General features: G+C 35.3%; 2 protein-coding genes across 17 annotated transcripts in view; one reads left to right on the top strand and one right to left on the bottom strand.

Annotated features, from left to right (window-relative positions):
- Positions 1 to 4,258, top strand: part of AP4S1 (adaptor related protein complex 4 subunit sigma 1) — a 38,795-nt gene extending 34,537 nt beyond the window's left edge. For 3 of the 7 annotated variants that reach the window (XM_045522662.2, XM_074365692.1, XM_074365691.1), the window contains one exon: positions 3,746 to 3,878. In XM_045522662.2, coding sequence (XP_045378618.1) covers positions 3,746 to 3,749 — 4 coding nt within the window. In that variant the 3' untranslated portion in view covers positions 3,750 to 3,878. Of the gene's footprint in view, positions 1 to 3,745 lie in introns of all 7 variants that reach the window. The other 4 variants (XM_074365693.1, XM_010963016.3, XR_006727688.2 and 1 more) reach the window with 3 other exon arrangements.
- Positions 4,259 to 6,197: 1,939 nt separating this feature from the next.
- The window catches only part of HECTD1 (HECT domain E3 ubiquitin protein ligase 1), an 82,185-nt gene continuing 68,331 nt past the window's right edge, over positions 6,198 to 20,051 (bottom strand). For 6 of the 10 annotated variants that reach the window (XM_074365677.1, XM_074365679.1, XM_074365676.1 and 3 more), the window contains 14 exons: positions 18,390 to 18,612; positions 17,188 to 17,242; positions 16,787 to 16,969; positions 16,190 to 16,397; positions 16,020 to 16,105; positions 15,737 to 15,864; positions 14,283 to 14,484; positions 12,527 to 12,664; positions 11,653 to 12,260; positions 10,706 to 10,784; positions 10,487 to 10,580; positions 9,636 to 9,786; positions 7,996 to 8,140; positions 6,198 to 7,885 (listed from right to left, as the gene is read on the bottom strand). In XM_074365677.1, the coding sequence (XP_074221778.1) occupies positions 7,748 to 7,885; positions 7,996 to 8,140; positions 9,636 to 9,786; positions 10,487 to 10,580; positions 10,706 to 10,784; positions 11,653 to 12,260; positions 12,527 to 12,664; positions 14,283 to 14,484; positions 15,737 to 15,864; positions 16,020 to 16,105; positions 16,190 to 16,397; positions 16,787 to 16,969; positions 17,188 to 17,242; positions 18,390 to 18,612 (2,438 nt within the window). In that variant the 3' untranslated portion in view covers positions 6,198 to 7,747. The remainder of the gene's footprint in view (positions 7,886 to 7,995; positions 8,141 to 9,635; positions 9,787 to 10,486; positions 10,581 to 10,705; positions 10,785 to 11,652; positions 12,261 to 12,526; positions 12,665 to 14,282; positions 14,485 to 15,736; positions 15,865 to 16,019; positions 16,106 to 16,189; positions 16,398 to 16,786; positions 16,970 to 17,187; positions 17,243 to 18,389; positions 18,613 to 20,051) is intronic. The other 4 variants (XM_074365681.1, XM_074365683.1, XM_074365680.1 and 1 more) reach the window with 1 other exon arrangement.

The raw sequence follows: 20,051 nt of genomic DNA, 5'->3' as shown, positions 1-20,051 counted from the left end.
CTCTCTTTACTGCAGTTGAGGGTAGAGGGTAGAAAGGGCCTCCATCCTGCTTGCACTCTCTGTGACTGAGCTCTTATCTGCCAAGGTGCGTCCAGGAGGAGGAGGCCCCCAGGCAACAGTAAGCAGCAGCACCAAAGTTTGCAGTCAGGCCCCATAAGGCCCCAGGCCACACTGGGAGGCATCTATCTGTCGTTCCTTCTTTACCTTCCTAAAATCCCGAACACCTTTAGAGGTCCAGAAGCCAGAATAGGGCTTCTCTAAGTAGGAGATAATTTCAGCCTGACTTAATGAAAAATCACAAAAAGTACTTGTTCAACTAAAGGCTATGGAAATACTGGCTAGAAGACCAGAGAAGTTTTTGAGAAATTCTCCCTGAAGGTTACTTTTAGAGTCATAGGATTTGACTGCTTTGGAGCTGTAAGAAAACTACACAATCATTAGGTTGAAATCTCATTTCTGTTTGTTTTTGTTTTTTGGGGTGTGGTAGTTAGGTTTACTTATTTATTTATTTTTAGAGGAGGTACTGGGGATTGAACCCAGGACCTCCTGAATGCTAAGCATGTGCTCTGTACTTGAGCTATACCCTCCACTCTAAAACCTCACCTCTTAGTTGAAGAGTGAAGAGGCTGAGGCCCAGAGAGGTTCTATTCTGTGTCTCGTATACCCAGGGCTAAGCAGAATCTTCATGATGATAATCTATACAGTAGTGATTTGATTTTCAGTGTAAATATTGGCCCTTTGCAACTTATTTAATTCCATGGGAAATTAAATTAAAATATTAAAAAATGAGAGCAAGTTTTTTCCCACTCTACTTAAAGAATTTTGCTTAGCTAAGATCTTAAAAAAAAAAAATTAAATAAGAAGACAAGGGATCTGAGAGCAAAATCTAGAATTAAATTTTAGTTTCCAGACTGGGCTTTGCCCTGGAATTTTTAGGTCCCATTTGAATGTATGCTGCTCAGTTTTCTCTTATTAAAGGAGAACTAGACCACCCACCACATGGTGTTAAAATACCACGTTGAAAAAGTGTTTTTTGATCCAGAGATCAAAATTCCAACTTATGAACCAGAGACATTTCAATCACTTTAATTGAAAAATTGATTTCAATTGGCACTAATATTACTGGGGCCCTAAAGATACTCATCCAGTTCACATTACAGAGAAGTTCGGAAAGGCTCTTAGGTTTCAGGGTGGGGAGAAAGTGGGGCTTTATGAATCTACTCTTTGGGCCGCTGTTTCTAATTCATATCAGCTCCAACTGTAGGGTGCCCATGAGGGGAATCAGGTTGCCTCAAGGATCTTTAAGTTAGTCGAGTTCAGTATATCCTGAAGGTTGGACCCTCTTAAAATAGTCATTCTCACCTCATCGCATTAGCAACAACCTGTGCCTTTTTTGCTTCCTCCTATTCCAAATGTCCTATTTCAAGGGTTCAAGTGTGTTTGCCTCTGTTCACTGCCACGGGGCTTAGCATTATAGGGTATTTTTTTGGTCCCCGCTCACCTGGCATATAGCCCAAATGCCATGACTCTCGGCTTTGCCAGTGTGCACAAGTTGCTCTTAAACCAAATCGAGATGTGAACAACAGCTGGATTCTTATTTTAAAGGAGTCACATGATTCCAGGGGGAAATCAGCTTTCAGGCTTTTGCCTCATGTTGGCTTTGGTCTGTGGCCTCCCTGTATAGTTAGTGCCAGGAAGTTGCATGATTATTAGGGGTTTGAACCAGATACTCAAGACAGACAGTCACATGAACACAGTACAGAATGACTCCACTGAGCAACTCATGTTTCCAGGATGTTGGGAAATTCAGACTTGCTGAAGGACCTTGTCCTGGCCATGTGAGGATGTCAGTGGTTGATACGATTGAGCAGAAACTTCTAATCCAACTGTCAAAACATTTGGCTGGTTGCTCACGGGGGCATATGAATTGCTCGTTGTCTTTTTGCCAAAGATGGAGCAGTCTTCAGAGCAGCTTGATTCCCTGGACCAATTCAAATAGGATAGATTAAGATGAGATCTCCTATCTTAAAGGAAATCACCTTGGATGGATTGACATTTTCAAAGGCACCAGGCTTTCATCGCCCTCGTGAATGCAAGGGGATCCTATGGGGCATTTTTCATGCAGCAGCCTGTGCTTCCCAGCTCTGTCTTTCTTTATACCTATCTGTCATTCCTACCTTGTCTTGGCTTCTCAGTTCTGGCTTCTGGGTCTGGTGAACAGGATTGAGTCAAGGGCCTGATATCCCAGTCCCAATTTGTCATGGACAAAGCAATCATCTATCTAATTGGAAGACATTATTAATAGGTCTATCAGAGTAAAGCTTTTTTTTTCTGGGTCACTTAAGGACAGTTCCCATGGGCTCCTGAAAAACAGTTTATTCTGCTGAAGGACTATTTGCACAGAGCTTAATGAGGTATTAAGACAGAGCCTAATAGAAACTTAAAAGTCATTCACAGGGTTATCTCATTCACTATTGATATATTTTACTAAACAAATACAATAGATGAACATCTGGAATTATTGGGGAAAAAGATCAGGTGGTAATGACTCATTTTTCAAAGATTCACTAATTATGAATTCCCCTAGTGCATTTAATCACTCACTTGTTGAATGAAGTTTGTCTATTTGAAACAATCTGTCAGCTGTTTTGTTTTTTTCTTATAACAGACCAGGATCATTCTTGAGATGGAAACTTAAGATAAAGTACAGAATTTAGAAACGTTCAACTATTGTCGCCATCTCATTCCAGTTCTTTTCTTTTCACAAAAGACAAGTTAGGTACCCAAATGAAGAGGCTCCTGGGGGAAGAACTTGGCTCTTTCTAATTAGCTAGACATCATAGTCTAACAATATTTTCTTTTTCCCCCATGCCCTATACTGACTTAACAGTAAGAACATCAGTAAACTAAAGTGGCTCCCTAATTCTCAAATGAGTATTTTTAGGACTCTCCATTTATAAGAGGTACTCTCTTGAAAATCAGATTTTTTCTCTCCTTAGGGATAGAGTCAGCATTGCCTTGTCTTCTTCATTCACTTCTCGTGTTATTTTTTTCCTCGAGCCTGTCTGACATGGAAGATGCTCAAGATGCAGTGTTGTAAAAGCATTTGTTTGGAGGTGGAGGAAGGGCGTATGCTCAGCAGCCTCAGGCCTTTCCTGAGAAGTCTGAAAGCAGAGCAGTTAAGCCTAGACTTTGGGTTTATTCCAGCTCTGGCAATTACTAGCCACGTGGCCATGGACAATGGCTTGGAGCCTGTTTGCTCCTGTGTAAAATGAGAATATGTTAGCATGTACATCACAGAGTTGCAGAGAAGACTGAAGTAATATATGTAAAACACCCAACACAATGCCTGGAACATAGTGAGTATTCAACAAGTCATGGCTATTACTGTTGTCATTATTGTCCAGAAAGACATTCTTGAGGTCAGGTCACACTCTTGCTAAATTTTACTTGCTTTGTTCTGTAGCTCTTGGTAGATTCCCCGTCTCTCTGGCTACAAGGTGTGGCTGTTCCGTTTGTATGCTTATTGTCCAGTTAGCTTAACCAGGGTGAAACTAGGTGTGTAATGCTACATAAAAGTAATAATTTCTAGCATAAACACCAATTTTAATTTCAGGAATTCTGTTAAAAAATAAAAACCTTCATCCTTAGACCAGTTTACACCGGAAAAAATTCCAGGCTAAATCACAAGTTTTTACTGAATGTTAACATTTTTATAACTCTAATTTCCTTAATATGACCCTAGATAATGTTTAATTTGGATAAAGTACACATCATTTTGGATGAGATGGTCTTAAACGGCTGCATTGTGGAAACAAATCGGGCAAGAATTCTTGCCCCTCTACTCATTCTTGATAAGATGTCAGAAAGCTGAAAATGGAAAGGCTGTGCCAGACAACATCGACTTACAGGAAAGAGAACATCATGGACTACCTCTCAACCTCTGCAGCCCAAAAGAATCTGGAAGGCCACACATCACAAAATGAGCTATCCTTCCAAAGACATTTTAAATAGTGTTTTCCACAGCTCCTAAATGGAAAACAAAACTGTAATTTAAAATATGATGTATAAGAAAAACTTAGACAAGTTTTATTTTCTAACCATAAGCATTTTTTTCTCACTTGTTTAAATTTTGTGGAGTACTGAAGGAACCTTTGTGGTCTTGGCTTCCCTTTGCAAATTAAATTCAGGAGTAGCAGCATGGGGTGGGGAGAAAGTGTCTCAACTGTCAGCCAATAAACTTTAAAATTGACTTGAACACATTTAGCACTTTGAATAATATTGTTTTCTGAATGCTATCCTTTTCCTTAAAAAGCCAAAACTTTACTAAATTTGTGTTCCTAAAGAAAACTGCAGAATTAAATTTTGCCAGTTTCTAAAAGCTTGATATCTATCTTATGGGTACTTGACAATTACAATGCCATCATGTAATTAACTCTACAGAGAATGTTACTCCCTAATAACGAATGGCTAAACATTAAAAGACTGCCCTTACAACTACCCCATATGCCACACTGTAAAGTGTTTTGTTAACTTATTTGTAAATGAAATTTAAAGTTTAAAAATAGAATGCAAGAGATTATCTCTGTTCAGGTTGGCATGAGATGAATCCATCTCCCCCTCCCTTTTATTCCTTCAACTTCCTTCTCCTGGAATGTCTTAAAGCAAAGAAAACTAAGTCACTATAGAAGAGCAATGCCCTGCTCCTCCCAAACCTTTCTATGTATATCTCTATATCTAGCTCTATATCTATGCATGCTTTTGCTGCTCAGTCAGCAGTAGAAGATAAAAATCATCTTAGGTAAAAGCATGTTCATGTACATGTAGGGGTGGAAGGGCAGGTGCAATGGAGGCAACAGAAATACAGCCTTAGACATAAATATACTGTACCATCTTATGGAATTCCAAGAGTTCTTTCACGTACAACACATACGTAAATGGTATTCTAGGCACTGGTAATTCATTCAGTACCTTTTCTCTCTCTCTCTTGTGTGTCTGTGTGTAGGAGAGAATTTTGTTTAAATTCTTTATATTTCTAAAAATCTACTTACATATTTCAAAGTTGGCATCTATGAAGATCCAGTCTTCATATCAATAATGGACTCTAAAAGCAAACCTTAGTTGTTCTGGACTCATTTAGGAGGGCAGAGAAAAGGTTTCTGACCTGCCAGAATAGTGAATGGTATTTATATATAGATCCAACTTTGCATTAAGTCGCCAAGGTCTGGGGAAAGCCCAGTCTAGATCAAAGTGCTTTGGAGGTCTTTCTGAGACATATTAGTTGGGAAACACTGTCCTAGTTGGTAGGCATTTAATCAGTAGCATATTCAGGTAACTGCTGAAACTGGTACACCAGAAGTAACTAGGGAGTGAATAAAATTAATTTTGGGGTCACACCAAAATAGCATTCAGATAATATCTTGGCACAGATTTTAGTACCTTGAGAGAATAACAATTAAAACAAATACTAGGTAGATACCACAGGAAAGAATACTCAAGACCTAGCAGATGTCTCAAAATTCTTGACTCATGCAAAGTGAACAATAATGTGTGACTGTTCTGCGACACTGTGCCATCTCACTTCAGGTTTAATGTTGAACTGTGGCTACCGGCTTTAAGTGATTTTCACACTCATCAAATTTATGTCTCAGACCGGTCAGCTTTACCTTGTTCTTGAACTTTTCTTTCTACACGAAGATTCCTGACAATTTTACCTGCTCTAGCAATGTGCTAAACCAGGATTCAGCACCCCTTTTCTGCAAAGGGCCCAGATAGTAAGTATTTTCAGTCTTCATGGGCCATATGGTCTCTGCTCTAACTATTCAGTTCTGCCTCTGTAGTGCCAAAAGAGCCACAGATAATAAATCAGCATGTAAAACTGTATGGACATTGAAATTTGAATTTCATAAAATTTTCATATCATAAGGTATTATTATTCTTTTGATTTTTTTCAACCACTTAAACATCTTAAAACCAGGGTTAGCTTATTGGCCATACAAAAGCAAACGGCAGGCCACAGTTTGCTGACCCCTGTGCTAGAGTAGTCTCAGTAAAAGCTGGCGACTGACAAACATTTATGAGACACATAAACTGGATTTTAATTCTGCCCCTAATATAAAGTTCTAGTCATGCATCCATGACTTTGAGACAATCACCACCAACATTTTTTGTATTAAAGCATAGGTCATACATTCAAATATTGCTATTATATTTTATTTTAACTTTTATTCTCACAGAGAACTGTGAAGCTGACAATAAGGGAAATTATTTAAATACTGCCTCTGGTTACACAGTCACAACATTCTCATGCAGAGAATAGAAACACTACTCAGATGATTGACTGTAGTGGGAGAAATCTCTTCTAATGTAGAAAGGGAACATACCTTTTTAAATAGGTAATAACGGGCAATTCCAAAAAATGCTTTTCACTCCTGTAACTGCCATTTGGCTAAATCAGGCCTAGTGACATTTCTTTTACTTAAATGCATAGATACGATAAATCACAGGAATTTGGAAAATGAAAACAGAGCCCCCTTTTCAAAACCAGGAAATAGCAGTATCCCAGTGGTTTCTTTTCATACTGACACAACATTCAAAAATCATTCTTGGATCTTAGACTTACACATCCCTGAAGATAATACAGTGGTAGGTTTAGCAGATCTGGTGCTTAAAAAGTTAACACAAATAACTTGGCCATTTTTAACTGAAGAATACTGCAGGACAGAACACAACAGTTGGACCACAAGCATGTGAACATAGATTTCTCCTAGCTTACCAGTTTCAGTAAGTGTATTTACATAGAAAAAAACATTTCTTCATGTAGTAATTTCAAAAAGACTAAATTTCAGTGACTCAACATGAAAATTATCTGGTTAAGCTTAGGTCTGATGGCTGCCGTGAAACAGTCACATGACACAGGTTTGTACGCTGCAAACATTTTAATGATTACTGTTGAGCATACATTTTGGAAATTTTTTTTTTACTTCAAACTGCAACAAGTTAAATAAATGTTTATAATATACAAAGAAAATACAACCAAAAGTAAAACTTGCTTTAAGTGTGCCTTGCAACCTGACCAGTGTTTTTTTCCCCCCTTAATATATCTTTATTTTTGAACTGCACAAACACACCTAAGGATTTGATCTTAATAAGTATGGCATTTAGGAAATAAAAATGTACTCCCACCTCAAAGAAATAAAAGGGTTGTGCATGATTATATGCCAAACAAAAGAGAGAACACTAGGATACTCTTGATAGTGCAGGCATCATTAAAAAGGAAAAGAAAAAGCTTGAGATGCTCATTAACTCTCTTATGTTTTAAGGAAGCAGGATTTCTGACCAAGTAGCTTAAAAGCCAGCAAAACAGGGATCAGTGATGGCAACTGTAGTGTATGAAGTATGAAATGACAAACTTTACACAAATACACTGTTAGAAATTTACCAGTGAACACTGAAGATCTGAGAAGCTGCTCTTTGGAACAGTCAAGTAGGACCAACTTATTCCAGTCACATAAGCCCTTGTAGCAACACACAGTGTTCTGTGCTATATACTTGCTGGCTGGGTAGTTAAAGGATGTGTTTTGTCCTTAGCAGCTACAAACTTATTCCACATGTTCTTAAAGCCTTAATGGTGGAAAAAAAGGCAAGTGTCATTAGCGTGGAGAATCATATACTTTTCTGCACACAAACACAAGAGGCTTCACTAGTATTTTAAAAGTCTCTGATGTCTCCTATTGCCCTGCAGAGCTCAGTTGAGATGAAAGCCTTTCTCCATTGTAGCAGCTAGCAGGCGCTCTCTCATGATCTCCTCTGAAGAATATTCCGGCAACTTTAGGTAATGCACACATGTATTCACTGATGGGTAGCTTGCATCAGTGGCATCAACCTACAAAAAGAAAAGTGAAAACAACAGAAGACCATGACTTTAAATATTTATCCTTTCAATCCTTAAGTAATTAAACTTCATTTGGATTCCCGGTTAGCTAGAGTGTGTACCTTGCGTACAACTGTGAGCCTAGGATGCAGGTTAGCCAGTCCACCTGGGGGTAGAGTTGAGCAGCCAGTGGTAAACTGCAGGAATGCTTTCCTTTCATCTGAAGACATGCCACATAAAACCCTCACGAACCTCAGGAAACCAGGGCTAAAAGAAGAGAATATATTGATTTGATGGCTGATTTAAATGAAAACCACTACTACTATTTTGTAAGCCAGCAATAACCCAAAAAACAAATGTTGACATGTCAGAAGAACAACACTGTCTAGAGACTCTTGTATGAAATGAGCTGAAACAAACTACTTTAAAAATATCCTTCAAAGACTGTCTTATAAATCATAAGAACTGAAACACTGATGGAGTATAAGAATCAAGTATGTAACAAAGCCAGCAAATCAGAAAAGCTCAAGATGCACATGCATTATTCACCCAAATATGGCTAAATTAGCAACGGGGATCTGAAATAATCCATTTTTGTTACACTGAAATAAACTACTATTATATGCCACAACATGGATAAATTTCATAATTATAGTATTAAAAGAAACTAGACCTTAGAGAATACATACTGCATGATTCCATTTATTAAAATTCAAAAGCAAGCAAAATTTATCAATGGCAACAGTGATTTAATAACTAGAAAAGAATAAGATGGGGAAGGGGACTTCTGGAGTTGTTTCTTATTCTGGGTACCAATTATTCAGGTGTGCTCATTTTGTGAAAATTTTCTAGGCTGTACATGCAATTTGTGTGCTTCTGTTATACTACAATAAAAAGTTTACTTAAAAAAGGTAAGTAAGCATAAGTATAAAATAGTAATACTTTCTCAGTTACATTACTTTGGGAAATTAAAAAAGTAATATAAGGTCTATAGTCTTAAAAAAAAGTCAATGGCACAAGAGAAAAAAAGTTGAGGAACTGTCCAGATTAAAAACATATCACAATTAAATGCAATTTCCTGACACAAGGAGAATGGGAATGAAGTGAATGCTATTAAAGACATCCCTGGGATAATCAATAAACAAAGCTGGAATATAGCCTATAGATTAGCTAATAGTGTGGCATCACAAATTTGCCAACTAGTGTGGATACGTGGGAGAGTATAGTCTAAAGAATGTACACTGAAGAGTAAAGATACATGATACATGCAACATATTCTCAATAGTTCAGAAAAAAATAGCATCCTGTGTGTGTGTGTATATATACATAAGGACACAAATGTATGTATAAATGTGTGTGAATAAATAAAGAGAGATAATGTAAAAGAAATACAGCAAAATGTTAAGTACTGGTGAATCTGGGTAAAGAAAATAAAAGAATTCTTTCAACTATTCTTCAACTTTTCTGTAAGTTTGAAATTATTTGAAAATAAAGTTTAATATAAAATTTAAAGGTTTACAATTTACCCAATTTTTAAAATAAAAATTAAAACACAGTGAAAAAAGGAATCTTAACACCAGCCAAAATTCAGTTGTCGTTTTGTGTGACCTCAGCCTTATTACGGGATATGCATCTTGGTAATGGTAAGACTTAACTGCTTGCTCATTTTATGAATGTAATTCATGGAGTCATTTAGAGAACTTGCCATTTGATTTTGGGACATACACAATTTTGTTGATCTTAGAAAATAACTAACACATACCTGTCACGTGTATAACCCAACTTAGGTTCAGTATAATTAATAATATCCTCTGCTGCCCAGGATGGCGACTGGTTTCCACAAAGAATCATTTGGACTTCTTCATGGCTGAAGGAACTTAATTTCTCCATTGGAAAAACTTTATTAAACCCATCTACATTATACACACAGGAAAAAAAAAAACAAAACACACAACTCAGTTTCTAAGTTACAATTTCAAAATAACAAATTTCAGATCAAAATAACCAATATCAACTAAATGGACAGAAGACAAATAAAATATTAATAAATGATAAAGGAAATATAAATTAAAATAGTTTGAAATAAAATCTGTGCTAGGGTTTTAAGTACAGAAATCTCTTCTTAGTATCACAAATGTATACAGAAAGAGAATATTCAGATAACGTCAGTTGCCAAATTCTAGTAATTTCCCAACCAGCTCCCTGTGTCACACAAGCCAGCCAAAGCTGTGTTCTTATTTTCAAAACTAGTAGGTGATAAACAGTCTAATATATTTTGCTTCAATCTTCAGCTGAAGAACTTAGGTTCTAACATGGTTTAATTATCCTGATCTGTACTGTGGAACATACACAGCCTTATGTCCACTTACAAGTGAAGAAATGGAAGCCCAAAGTGGGTCCCCCATTACTCAGGAGGAGCAAACTGAGGGTACGCTACAGCTTGAGAATGTTCCATCCTGTCCTGGGTGCTCTGCAGGACCTAACTACTGGGAAGGCAAAAAACTACAGGGCAAATCTAGAAATCACCAGCAATTCTTGAGCATAGCAGTGCCTTAATTTCAACTGTCTCAAAGTAAAAGGAGAGAGATTAAAATAAAAAGGCTTAAAAATTACCTCTAAAGGCTTCCATCTGTTTCTGAATACCTGTATGCATACAAAAGTCAAACATCAAATCCACATATTCTTCTGCATTATCCATTGTTATCATCTGCAAAGGAAAATTTGCCAACATTACTAGTAACATCTAGGAATATTTCAGTAGCACCTAGTACAACTGGCCTCATTAAGAGGATGTTTCTGAACTTACAAATATAGCAAAAGCAAAATTTGTACCTCATCTTCACCACTTGGCTTGAGATCCACAGCTGTAAAACCATATATTCTTGAAGAAGGGCAAAACTGGAAGTTTAAACTGAAAGGACAAAAAAGGATTAGATTAACATTCAGCCATTTTTAAAACATTGCTGCCAAAACTATGAACTGCCCCTGGCCCCTGCCAAACAACAAAATCAGTATACCAGCTTAGATGTTAAGTATGGGGGCTTTTTAAAAACCCTGCACACATGTAACTATTTGGCCAACTGTTAGCAAGTCTGGCTCTGCAAAGATTGCATGAAACTATTACTTTACTAAAGTTATTCATGTTTTATTGTTACCCTATCCCAAATCAAACGTTGAATATGTAATGATTTATCAAACACAACTTCTCAACACTATCATCAAAGAAAGAAGAAGAAAGGAAAAGAAAGCAAAGCCTTGCAGTCAACCCAGCATCACAGTTAAATGTACCAAGGGTAAAATAATCACATGTATATAAATTAATAGAATTTTATCAAAAGATCTGAAGCATCTGAGTTAGATAATGCAGCCACTGGGAATAAGGCTTACATACAAAGCAAACTATTTTGAGCTTTTTCAAGTAGGCTCCATGTATTAATTAGCTAATGAATTTGTCAAAATATTGGCTTTGGACTTTTTACACAAGATATACATATGTATTTATCATATTTGATAAATCAGATAATCTAGATATTTGATGATTAAACTCTATTCCAGTATTCTAAGTGTTATCTCTATAATATTAACAAATCAAAGGTTCAAATCAAGAATCAGTATTTCCTATAGCATATAATTGTTCTTAAACAGACTGTATATTCATGTACTGCAAATTAGGACAAAGGAACAAAAGCTTTAGAACTTATTGATCCATCAGACTGAGGAATGTACACACACACACACACACACACACATATATACACACACATATAAATAAAGCTTACCCTAAGTCCTCTATGCTAAGTGGAGGCCCAGAACCTGATGGATTCTTCAGCACTAGTTCTTGTAATTTTGTGTTCTTCTCATCTTCAGAAAGACCTTTATTGCTTAAAATCTGGCGCCTCTTGATAGCAAGGTCTTTAATTTCTTTTAAAAATCTGGCTCTGTGTGGGTTTACTAGTTCAAAGTCTTCCCAAGTTAAAATTCCATTAAACCAAGCGGGGGGTTTTGGTTTGGGGGGATCTAGAATAAACTCTGATTTTGAATCCTCTTCAAAGCTTCCTACTGAGAGTGAATCATGACCTTCTTCTGTAGAAGCTTCAGACTGGCTTTCAGTACAGTGTAAGTCTCTATCACCTCGTGACTCATAAATCAGTTTACTCATATTGCTTTTAATGTCACCCATACACATAAGTTTAAAGAAAGGTTTAGAAATAGGTAAGTCCACAAGTCTATTGTCTTGAATGCATTTGGCCAAGAAAATTCCAAGGAAATGAAAGAGTTTTGTGATCCTTTCAAGCTCATCACTATCTTGTGGAAATGGTGCTGTAAACAGTCCACATGATCTCTGCACATAGTATCCGGGAGGTTTCAATCCACCACCAAGATCGACCTGATTTTTTAGGAGAAATGCAAATAAAATTAAAAGATCCACAAACATTAAACATCTTAATTTAGCTATTTAAATTATCTATAAACACATATTATTAAATAGATTTTGTTAAATATTATCCTTTAAAACATTTTAATAATATCAAGATTATTCAAAAATAAAAGGAGAGTCAGAAAGCCTGGCTTATATTCTGAAAGTATAACTTATTTTTAACTTTCCAAAAGCATAATCGCAAATCAAATCACAAAACGGGAAATAAATCTTACGTGACGAGATTCATCATCTGGAAAGTTATCATCACAAAGCCAAGCTCCCAGGTCAGTTCTCTGGAATTCTGCTGCCACCAGAGCATAAAACTCTAATGTGGGTCCCAAGCCAGTTCCTTCTTCTCCTAAAAATTCAACCTAAATATGGAAAAAAAAAATTATGGGGGACAGTGAGCTTAAAAAAATTGTTTTTAAATGATCCCATTCCTTTTGTTTGTTTGTTTGTTTTTGGAGTAAAAGTAGATTTATTCAGAGAGATACATCCTCAGTAGACAGAGTGCAGGCTGTCTCAGAAGGCAAGAGAAAGGCCACAAGGTGTGGGGTTGGGTACTTAGCTTAAAGTAAAAGCAGATACACACTCCATAGACAAGTGTGTGGGCCGTCTCGGAAGGCAAGGGAGCAAAAGGCAAAAATGATTCCATTCTTGACAAAATCTAGTCCTACTGTAATATACCTTGTTTATAGCAGCAGTATAATAGAAAACACAGAAGTCTTATTCTAATTTTTCTGAAGAGAAGAGATACTTGATTTGTTGTACACTATTCCATATTTAAACACTGTGGTGAGCATTGTTCATAATCAATTTACTTCTCAAAACAACCCTACAAAATAGGTTATACTTTTCACACCAAAGGAAACCAAATTTCAAATGAAGAGGTTAAATCATTAGCTTGAGGAAATGATGGTGTATAGGTTTGTATGTGTGTCTATGTGACACCAAAACCTAAACTCTTCCACTTATTTCTGACTTTCGGCAATCACTTTAAAGGCATTTATCCATCTCTATGTATTGCAAAAATGATTTGAGGCAACTTACAGAAACATTCAGTCCATGGTTAAAAAAAAAAAACAAACCAATAGTAACTGAGGATTATCTAGGTTACAGGAACATATAGGTAGGAAAAATAAGATGAAGGCAAAGAAATTTTATTTATTTATTTTTTACTTTTTGTTGGTGGGGAGGTAATTAGGTTTATTCATTTGTTTATTTTTATTGGAGGCACTGGGGATCGACCCCAAGACCTTATGCATACTAGGCATGCACTCTACCACTGAGCTATACCCTCTCCGAAGGCAAAGAAATTTTAAAGTGATAGCCGTAATCTTTATAAATTTTCTAGAGATGTATCTCATCTGTCATGATCAGTCTGTGATCAAAAAATAAACAAACTATCTGACTGACATCTGTGACAAAAGAGGTATTTTTCATTGTCTCTCATATACAAGGAATAATATGTATATAATCAAAAATGTTCACAGTAACATCTCTACAGTAAATACATATTTAATTTCATACTGCCATTTGCTATAACATCTTTCAACAAAGGCCCATGATATAATACCAAGTACAATTTAAGCGAAACGGTATTACAAAACACATGTGCTCCAAAGAAGCAGATATCTAGTAGCATAGCTTAATATAAAGGTAAAATTTGGAGTATGGAAAAGAATCTTGTGAGTACTATCATTTGGTTCAGGCTTTGATAAGAAATGAGTAGCGTCCTTCACTTCAAAAGACCACTTCCCCACCTCAAGAGTGAAGATATTCTTTTTTGCTCATTAAGCCACAAGATCCTGACCCCTTAGGAGGTAAGCTGACATCCTCTTATGAGAGATGCTCTGTCAGAGGCAGTGTGGCCTTTTGCACAGAGGGCAGAGAAATCCCTCTATATTTCTATTTAATGCAGTTTTTATGCAGTGGAAGATACAGATTGGTTCTCTGTCATTCCTGCACACTAAAAGAAATCAGACATACCTCAAGAACTGACTTCCGATCTGCATGTATCTGCATGACATTCTCAGCCCACTCCATCAATGATTCACCACGTGGAACTTTTACTCTTTCATGCTTAAGACGACCAACTCGAAACTCTCCAGGATCATCTCGCCTTACACTACTTGTTGTTCTTGTTCTTTCCACAGTGGCTTCACGTCGGTTTTGTAACCATACTATTGCTCTGAAATAGAAAAATATCTATGTAGCTATAGCAGACAGCAACAATTGAATGTACTACTAATAACCAGCAACACTGTTCAACAATTTAACAATTTTTTAAAAACAGTATTTTATCAGGTGATCAAATATACTAATCTTTTTTATTGCATACATTATTGCTTCCTCTCTTAAGTTAAAATACATAAACCTCGTTTATTATAATCTTCCTTAAACAAACTGAGAAAGTACTGAGTCTGTATTTTCCTTCTTTATTCTAGCAATTAACAGAACAAAATAAAGGTCTTGTGGCCCAACCCCACATAACATAAAAATACAGACGAACTCATAATAACGTAGAAATATAAACAAGTATGTCCTGAATCACAGAAAGTAGAAAATGGCTAAGCTATCTTTATTACTGTGATACTAACTGAAAGCCACCATTGAAACAGTATTGTGATTTTGAAACTTTTTTTTTTTTTTTAAACAATGCAGAGCTAACCCATCTAGGGTAGGAGAAGAATCTTGAATTAGGAATAAGAAGATGAAAGGTCTACTCTCATGAGTGCTACAATTTTTTGGTAATCTCAGGCCAATCAGCTATATACTCTGAGAATCAATTTCCTCATGTATAAAATAGAAATCATAACCAATGCCATTTCTCACAATGGGCCTGTAGTTGTCTGTGTACAAATGCTTTGTAAATGGTATAAAATGGTACAACAGTATCAGGGAAACAGGCAGCTCCATTTAAATTATAACATTTTTATATCTATTTTCAAAGTGCTCTGGGTATTCAATGATTCAATAAATATTTACTGAGCACCTACAATGTGCTTTAAGAAGTGCAGCTAGAGCAGTAAACAAAACTTTCATCTAGTGAAGGAGACAGAAAAACGAAAATAAGTAAAATGTATAGTATGTTAGATGGTAGTAAGAGAAAAATCATGGCCAGAAGATATATTTCAATGTTATTAAACCTATTTACAAGCATTTAATTCGGTATTCTTGGCAATTTCAGCAACTAATCATTTATTTAAACTACTTAAATACTGTACAATAAATGCAGCTGATGGAAAACACAGTATTTAATCCACACTGCTCTTTTTTGTTTCCAACTGGAAACAAAAAAGAAACGTTTAAATGTTGACAGCTCTTTACAAAAAAAACAATATATTCCATCAGTCTTGACATAAAGTATATTTGCACATTTTGAGCTTATATAACATTAAAAATACATTTATTCTAAAAATATAAAAGGATGTACTTCCTACCTTGATGCACCAAATGCTGTACATGTGAAATAAAGCTGTCTAGTTTCAAATGGTATTAGAAAAGGACACTTGCTGGTTAATTGTTCACACCAGTCTGGCAGAGCCCCACTTGCCAATGCCAATGGTTCCTGCAAATTAACAAATAATGTTTTAAGGCAATTATTAAAAAAAAAAAAAAGGAGTTGATTCTTAACAGGCGAGATGGTGGGAGGTAGAAAAGGAAGAAGAGGCAATACTTTCAAAGTCCGAAAGATTGAAGAGTTCAATAATCTAATTTTATTACCTCAATTTGCTGCAAAATTTTTGTTGTAATTTTTTTGCTAGTGAATTCATCTGGTGGAAAAGTAAACTGAGGCTGCTCATCACCTTCTGTAAAAGTAATAAAATTAATAAAAATGTAAACTGACTTACTTTTTAAAATGCCATAGAAACGAAACAAGGCTTCTTACAGACCTTCTTGGGATATTCTTGAATAAGGATCACTTGCAACTATATACAGAATACGCAGAAGCTGAAGGACGTCTTCTACTCCACAAGAATTCTGTCCATTGCCTGCTTTGGCCTGAGGTTGTTCTTTTGTCAAATTAAGAATATCACTACTTTGAAGAGTAGAAATGGCCCCCTGGTTTAACCCAGACTTTGTTCCATGCTCACAAAAGTCCTATAGAAACATTAGCAAAACTAGCCATTAATCATTTTCAAGAAAAGCAATATATCATCCTATTACTGTGTATTACTGTGAAAAGGTTGATACTCTTCAAAGAACTGCCTTCTTTTTAAATAAAAACAGTATCACTCAAGTTCAATGTGTTCTAAACCAATAAAATTTCCAAATAAAATATAACCACTATAAGCCACAATTAAAACTATGTACTTAAATCCAATGCCACAAACCATATTTGAAATTTTAGCATTGGCATATTAACAATATTAATTTAACTTCATTTTTAGTATGTCCCCATGAATTTCTCTTCCTTAATAATACTTAAAAAGCTGCAAACAGCACAAAGCCATTCCCAATCAAAATAGTGTTTTGATGCCAATATATACCTTATATGCAGCTATGAGCTGAGAACAATTTCTGTTTTTCCTAATACTTTTATTAGTGCCAGTTAATTTCCAGTGGCGCAGGAAAGCGGCGTCTGCATTCTTCTGCAGGTAGGTTATCAAGTCATTCTTTGGTAATTCATCAGTGCCAAGGTACTGTTCCACATGCTCTATAGACCAACAACCCTATAACAGGAAAAACTAAATGTTGGCCTTTCCTGATTATAAAGTCTATGCTATTTCACATGCATTATGTAAGGTAGCTTTATAATCATGCATTTAACTTAAAGAATCCCATGTGCTGATTTCTCCCTCAGCTGTTCATTTGAAACAGTTAGTTTTTGTTTTTGTTTTCCTTTTACTAAGTAGCTAAGAGTAAGACCCATTTTCTAAAAGTAACTTACCATTTTTCCATTTTCCTTTTCTTTGTCAGAATCCTTCATTTCTCTGTACATAATTCTAAACATGAAGATATTATTCAAATTAATTCATAAGTCAAATGATTTGTGGTTATTTCCAATAAGTCTTCAATTCTTAAAAAATATATATAAATGAGGTTATTCATTAGCCATATGCTTATATTAAATACTGAACTCAGGAAGCATTTATAAGAAAAATATTAATCTGTTAAACACAGGGGAAAGTAGTAGACATCATATTCCCGGAAAAGAGTTGTTTTATAAATTCAGCATTAGGGCAAAGAAAACATACATCAAATCTAGAACTTTTAAAGATGTGAATAATCTGCTTTATCTTGTATTATAACTTTCATATATTGTTGTAAAAATAAAATGTGTTTGCATCTTTGTCTACATGGAAAGGATAAGAATAACAAGAGCCAAGAGCCCTTATGTTCATGTAAGGCAGCTGAGATCAAATTTTATATTCCAATAAAAACTGAAGGGGGAGAATGTCATGATGACTTTCTATTTTACCTTAAAAGGATCTAGATTACTTTATCAGACATTATATAGGATTATCAATGATGTTAACAGAAGATGAGAAGATAAACTAAAAAAAGTAAAGTTATAAAGGGATGATTACAATATAATAATTATTTATATTATTAAATTACACTAAATTCTTTAATTTATTAAATAATAAATATTATTATCGGTAATACTTACTGAGCACCTTCTGCATCCCAGACAGTACTGAATCTACTTTACATATATTAATTCATTGATTCCTCACAATCACTCTCATTTTACAGATTAGAAAGTGAGGTGCTAAAATGTTAAATAAATCTGCCCAAAGTCATTGATAATTATTTGTTCAATGAATGAATGAATGAATGAACAAAGAGAAGCAGATTTAACTCACAGACCCCAAGGCAAAAAACAGAAAATATTTACTACTTCATACACAATCCCAGTCAGAGTTCAATGATTATTACATAATGAACCACTGTAGATTACTTCTAAAGTTCCTTCCGGTTGTAAGCCTTAACTTCTACATCAGGAGTCAGAAGTGCTCTTCTCTATTCCTGTAAACCAAAAGAACTAAATCTTTTCTGTTCCTATAATACAACATATAGAAATACAATACTTCTTGGCTCATATACTATGAAAATATCTACTTAAAATATTAAGATAAAATCTCTTACGTGTATGTTGGCTCCCAAATACGCCTAAGTTTATCTGATTTCACATTGCCATTACAGGACAACTGAAGCAATTTTTGTACGTAATAGAAGATGGTTGATCTGAAATTAGTTAGTGGTAATTCAACTTCACGAGTTGTTCCAAGACCTGTTACTTTCAAAGTGAGGGCTAATCGAGGTGATGGAGTACATTCAACTTCTTCCAGGAGTTCTGAATGAGGTGTTCCTAAAAATATAGGAAATGTGAAGAACAGACTAAAACAAGCAGTCCAGAAAGAACACTGCACTAGGAGACAAGGTTACATGAAATCTAAACCCTTCTGCCATATATTAGCTAAAGATGTCAACTACTTAAGATTTTTCTGGCCTCAACATTTTTGTTTTTTGAAAATGGAAATAATACATCTAGGTTACTTAAAGAAAGCACTAGAGTAGAATTTATGCATATGATATGAATCTCTCATTTTTATTAGGAAACACATGCCAATTGTCTTTCAGAACATTTTTATAAATCAGAAAACTAAAATTATTCATAATTCTAAATCCAGAGAAAACTGGATACTTAAAGACTTGTCAAACTTTTGCTTACACTGAATGAGTGGGTTGTGAGTTAAAAACACACTCACACACACACACATACACAAATATAATTAAGTTTATACTGTATTTGGTGGTATACTCTCTCTTCGTTTATTATCTCAGGAATTGTTTCCTCATATAATAGAGTCCTATAAAGTATTATTTTACTCACTGAAAGATATCCCATTGTACTTTAACTGAATCATATCCCTATTATCAGATATAATGGTCATTTCCAATTTTGTGACAGTACTTCCATGGTTATCAATGTACAAATCTGGGTGCAGAGGTAATATTTTAGTACCAATTTGTAGTAGTAAAAACATGAAATATATTGGCAAGGAGGTCTGTCAAAAATCTGTACCTATTTATACTCCCTAGAAATAGGTTTTCCTTTTTGAAGGAAACTTGGAACATCTTGATTCAGCCTTTACCCAACCTCACCATATTATACTACATTATATACTTAACTGCCTTATACTACAAAGTGCACTTACTTTCATACTTATCATTAAGTATCTTTCTCAAGTAAAAAGTACATCCCACATTTAACATTAAGATTTCTTTAAGGATAATACACTGACTACAATAGCTAACATTTATTAAGACACAAATTAGGAACTATGCTAGACACTGTATGTTTTACCTCATTTAATCCTTTTAACTATCTTGTTGAACAAGAACCATTATTTTCCCCATAAAAGAGATGAGGAAATTGATGCTTACATAGATTAGGAGATTTGACCAGTGTATTAGTTTCCTATTGCTGCTGTAACAAATTACCACAAACTGTGTAGTTTAAAACACAAACATATTATCTTATAATTCTAGAGGCTAAAAATCTAAACTGGGTTGGCAAGGCTTTGTTCCTATTGGAGGCTCTAGGGAAGACTCCATTTCCTTGCCTTCTCTAGCATCCAGAGGCTTCCCATGTTCCTTGGCTCATGACCCCTCATCACTGATTGCTGCTTCCTATGGTCCAATCTCCTTCTCTGACTCTGACCTTCCTGTCTCCTCTTATGAGGTCACTGGTGATTACATTGGGCTCACCCAGATAATCCAGGATAATCTTCCCATCTCAAGATT

This window comes from Camelus bactrianus, chromosome 6 (assembly GCF_048773025.1).
Source record: "Camelus bactrianus isolate YW-2024 breed Bactrian camel chromosome 6, ASM4877302v1, whole genome shotgun sequence".
Classification (NCBI taxonomy): domain Eukaryota; kingdom Metazoa; phylum Chordata; class Mammalia; order Artiodactyla; family Camelidae; genus Camelus; species Camelus bactrianus.
This window is presented reverse-complemented; position numbering and strand designations above follow the sequence as displayed.